General features: G+C 33.5%; 1 protein-coding gene across 2 annotated transcripts; it reads left to right on the plus strand.

Annotated features, from left to right (window-relative positions):
* Nucleotides 1-1,120: 1,120 nt before the first annotated feature.
* Nucleotides 1,121-4,495, plus strand: LOC116770033 (complement component 1 Q subcomponent-binding protein, mitochondrial). 2 transcript variants are annotated; one of them, XM_061527849.1, is made up of 6 exons: nucleotides 1,121-1,458; nucleotides 1,582-1,620; nucleotides 2,341-2,491; nucleotides 2,707-2,903; nucleotides 3,095-3,183; nucleotides 4,043-4,495. In XM_061527849.1, exons 1-6 carry the CDS (start codon nucleotides 1,224-1,226, stop codon nucleotides 4,193-4,195), a joined length of 864 nt encoding a protein of 287 aa, XP_061383833.1. In that variant the 5' UTR covers nucleotides 1,121-1,223; the 3' UTR covers nucleotides 4,196-4,495. The 2 variants fall into 2 exon arrangements, with proteins under 2 accessions (XP_061383833.1, XP_061383834.1); XM_061527850.1 differs by lacking the exon at nucleotides 1,582-1,620 and having other exon boundaries at nucleotides 1,123-1,458.
* The last annotated feature ends 391 nt before the right edge of the window (nucleotides 4,496-4,886 follow it).

Genomic DNA, 4,886 nt, shown 5'->3' on the forward strand with positions numbered 1-4,886 from the left:
TCATGATTGGTCGTCAGCACTACTAAAATTTTACCTCATTGCGTTCCAGATGATTCTCCCAGATCAGAGTAATTTAATAAGATGGGGTAAAGGTGCCGAAAAGACTTGCTATACCTGTGGGAAGGCAGTTCAAACTGCTAGGCATTTGTAAGTGGTACGTAAGGTACTCCTGGATAGCGGTCAATACTCGCTTCGTCAAGATAGGGTTCTGGAAATCATACGTGAAGCGGTTAGTCTTTCGGTATCCAGAGCGCAAAGGGAAATAACCAAAAACGAGCGATCAGTAGGGCTATAAAATCAAATTTCAAGCCATACACCATTCTTAAAGCGGCTACGGATTGGACTATAATAATGGATACATATGAGAAGCAATATAGAATCCCAGAGAATATTTGTGCGTCGGCCTCCAGACCGGACATATTTTTATATTCGCGAATTTTAAAGCGCGTTGTACTCATAGAGCTCACGGTTCCTTGGGAAACCAATATACCCAAAGACCATGCCATCAGGTCAACAAGTATTGCGAGCTCACTAAGAAAATGTTCGTTATAAATTTGTACTCGGTAGAAGTAGGAGCAAGAGGTATAATAGCCAAATCTCTCTACAACCTGTTAAAAGATTTAAGCCTCTCAAGAACTAACATCAGTTCATTCTTGGAACTTGTGTCGATGGCAGCTCTAGCAGGCTCGTTTCAAATTCGATTAGGCAGAGAGAGGAGCTTGGACAGTGGAGATGAGCGCTTAATGCGCGATAAATAGGGGCCCCTTAAACCTACATATGGGTCGCAAGTCCCAGGCAATGTTGAAGCTCCTCTCCTTGCAACGCAATGGACCCGGCACCCGCACGGTGAATCCATGGAATGCTGAGAGGATTTGTCTTTCTAAAATTATCAGGAATAGGGAAACCATATACTTTAAAAAAATATTTTAAACTTTTTTTCAAAACTTGTTTAAAATGTTATGTATTAACATTTTTTTTAACATTTTCTACGTAAGGTTCTTTTACTATTTTGTCTGAGAAACTAAGCTTTCAATTTTATTTTATTGGTTTGTGACATAAATAAAGTGTATACATGATATTAGATAAAGCGTTTTTTTTCTCTGACAACTGGCAACATAAACCACAATTTGCTCCTCAGTGTGAATTGTGAAGTATTCCAATTATTGTCATTTTATTTTTCATTTAAATACTTTTTTATTAAGGAAAGAGCAAAATATATTAAAATGAGTGGTTTAGTAAGAACAGCGCACCGAGTTATTCAGAGTTGCATAAAAAATTCTGGTCTCACTGGAGCTATAGTGTCCAGAACTCAAGCTCCCGTAAAGCGTGACTTTACTAGGGGAATATGGCACATGAGTTGTTCCAAGAGGATGGATAGCTCGTACACATCAGATCTTCTAAAAAATCACTCCAACACATGCAGTTGTGGTTGTGGTCTCAAAGCTCTTCATACTAAAGGTAAATGTTAACAGTTGCCGACTTTGAGGTTAGGATTGCACCACTCGTTATTTTCTGTTTAAACAAACAAATTAAATTTCTATTACTTGCTAAACTTTATGAAATATTATGTTTATTTAACAGACCAACAAGACGAAAAATCTCCAAATCCTAAACCTCTGGGTAAGCCATCCCATCCCTATCCTTTACTTACATAACCTATCCTAGTTTTTATGTTGCATTTCCTAAATATTATTATTATATGCAGTATTCCTTTGTTTAAATATATATGTATGTTTTTGTAGTTTATTTTAATAATATTAGAGGTATTTTCTGAAGACCTAAACTTCAAGAATTGATTTTTAAGTATGTACGTAGTAAAACATATATATCAAATAAAAGGTAAATTCCATTTATAACTTAGACTAAAAATGTACCACTACAAAATCAGATATCAAATATACTCCATACATCCCAGCAGAACTCAAATTCTGAATTATAATACAAATAATTTGGTGTCATCTGCTGGGTAGAACAACCAATATTCACATCCAGGAATGAAGCCATTGCTCTCCTCCTGCATAAAAATATTAGACAAAATTGAAATAAAACTAATACTTTCAATATGTTCCTGTTACTTTGTAGCAACTGTGATCACACAGACGTGAAGATCGTCCCGTCAGGAGTATGTTGTTGAAATTAATTATAAATATGTAATACACCCAGAAAATGTATTATTTTTATTTCAATGAATACTTGCAAAGTCTCAGATCTTATTATCGGTCAAAGTTATTGTAATGTCTTTATTATTAGAAATAATAATTATTTGTTGGTGTTTGAAATCATCAAATAATGTGGATATTTAAAGAAGGTTTTTATCCAATTCTTATATTTGTATTACAGGTGAACGGGAACTGGTAGAGTTTCTCACAGAGGAGATAGTTGCTGAACGTAAAGCTCAGAAGGTGAAAACACTTCCTGGTGAAGTAGAAGGATTCAAGGTTCAGGGAGATGGTGCCGAGGTTGTTCTCACTAAGCAGTTGAAGGATGAGATGTAATAATATATTTTTTATTAAATATAGTTGTGAGCGTATGTAAATTTCTGGTCGGGAAAAGAGTAGAAAAAATAATTTACTGTACCTATTAGAGATGTTGTAATATTTTTTGCACATGTGTGGGTTATGTATGTGTGTATTTGAATTACTGATGATTTGTAACAGCTATGGTCTCATACACTGCAGTGTCAACATAAGATTTAATTATTTTCAGTGTTAGAATAACATTCAATGTGAACCACACTGTGGACACGGAAGATTTTGGTGATGAAGCCCAGCAGGAGAAACAGGAGTTCTCTGAAATGAGATCCAAACCCCAGTTTGAAGTGGACCTCGTCCGTGGTGACACCACTCTTGGCTTTACTTGTTCCTTCCTTCAGGACCAACCATCTGCCAGTGCTGATGAATATAGTAGGTTTTCAAAATTCATCTCACATAATAAAGTTGTTCTCACGTTATATAATTTTTTTATACTGTCTAACAATATTTGCTACAAATACTATCACATCCATCAAAATTTTTTGTGAAAATTTATGTGAATCGAAAACACAATTGTGTAAGTTAAATTTTACAAATCTTATTTAATTGTATGCATTTTATAGATGACATCTTTGGTATTGATGAGGTGACTCTATACAAGGGTGAATGGTCGGACAAAGTGTATGCTGTCGCCGGTGATGTGCTCGATGGGGTTAGTACTGATATTGAGGACTACTTATGCATAAACAAATTTTTAAAATAACAAAAGCCATCATTCTACGTAATTTTTTTTTTTAAGTTTACATATATATTATACAATATTTCTTTGTCATTATTTACAAAAATAACAATTAAAGGAAATAATATTTGATTACGGTTAAGTCATTTAAATGAAACTAATATTTTTCGGATAAACTACGCGGATTTTTATTATTTTAAAAAACTACATAATCCCGACGTTTCGGTTACTTTTGCAGCAACCGTGATCACGGGCAGACGAGATGTGAATGTCTGTCAGTTGGTCCTTGTTATTTATCAACTACCGCCATCTATTTCTTAATTTTCTGGCATCCAGAGCGGTACGCCACGCTTCACGGTTGCTGAAAAGTAACCGAGACGTCAGGATTATGTAGTTTTGTAAATAATAAAAATCCGCGTAGTTTATCCAAAAAATATTAGTTTCATTTAAATGAATAAAACTCGCGAAAATCTTAGATCTCATTAAGGTTAAGTAATTTTATCATAAAATATTGGAGGAATAGTATCACATTTTCAGAGATGCCAATAGTGATCATTTGGATCATTGGTTACTACTGTTGACTTATGGTTGTGGGTTCAATTCCCAGCCAGGTGTGATTTTGTTTCCCCATTTATACGCCATACTTGATTCTATCGTCCATGATAGTGTTCAAGTGCCAAATATGGGGTACATCAATAACATTGTGATGAAGTTTATTCTCTAATTACATGTGGAGAAGATTTGTTACATGTGACATTTAATTTACATTTTTAATTTATAGCCAGACATGCCTTTAATAATGGAATAATAATAAAAAAAAACTTTTTTGCAGTATCTCTATGATCTTTTGATGAATCTACTCGAAGAGAAAGGTATCAGCAACGACTTTGTACAAAAATTGTCTGACTTCAGCACAGCATATGAACATACAGCCTACATCAATATGCTGGAGGGTATCTCAAAGTTTACTATTGGAAAACAATAAAACCTTCACAATTGATTTGTTTAAGACCTGAGTACCTAATCTGTTGAACCCTCTACAAACACAGTTTAAAAAAAAGTCTGGATATAAATAAAAGGTTCAATATTGTTATTGTAAAATAAATGCAAGATGAAAAACACAAAAAGTTTGAACGACTATTACTAAGGGTTAAACAAAAGGGATGTTTACAACAAGAAGTTGAAGCATTTATTTTGCTGTAGGATAGCTTTAAAGATTGTTTAGTTTAAAAAGTGATGTTCTGTTAGTGTTACGTTTTTAGTTTGAATAAAAGATATTCAAATATCTAAAGCATTTTATTTAACTCCAACATGTATGCTGGCAATACTTAATTTCTTGGCTCCATTTTTGACAATAGCTATAAAAATCTTGACTACATAGATGTGACTATATTGATGATATATTGTAACAATTAAAATTAGAAAATTAAATTATCAGCGTGAAAGGAAATCACGAAAAAAATAAAATGCGATATACTGCTTTCTTATCTTGAATAAATAAAATGCGATTTATGCTATACAAATAGGTTTAATTTTTATATCTTTGTTAGTGATACGTTTTTGATAAGAAAATAATCATCCAATGATAATTCTGCAAACATTTCCTAAGCCAATATAATGATTGAGAGACTGTAGTGAACATCGCGCGGATCGATCGGTACTGTCATTTGTCAAAG

The sequence above is a fragment of the Danaus plexippus genome (assembly GCF_018135715.1).
Source record: "Danaus plexippus chromosome 13 unlocalized genomic scaffold, MEX_DaPlex mxdp_15, whole genome shotgun sequence".
NCBI lineage: Eukaryota > Metazoa > Arthropoda > Insecta > Lepidoptera > Nymphalidae > Danaus > Danaus plexippus.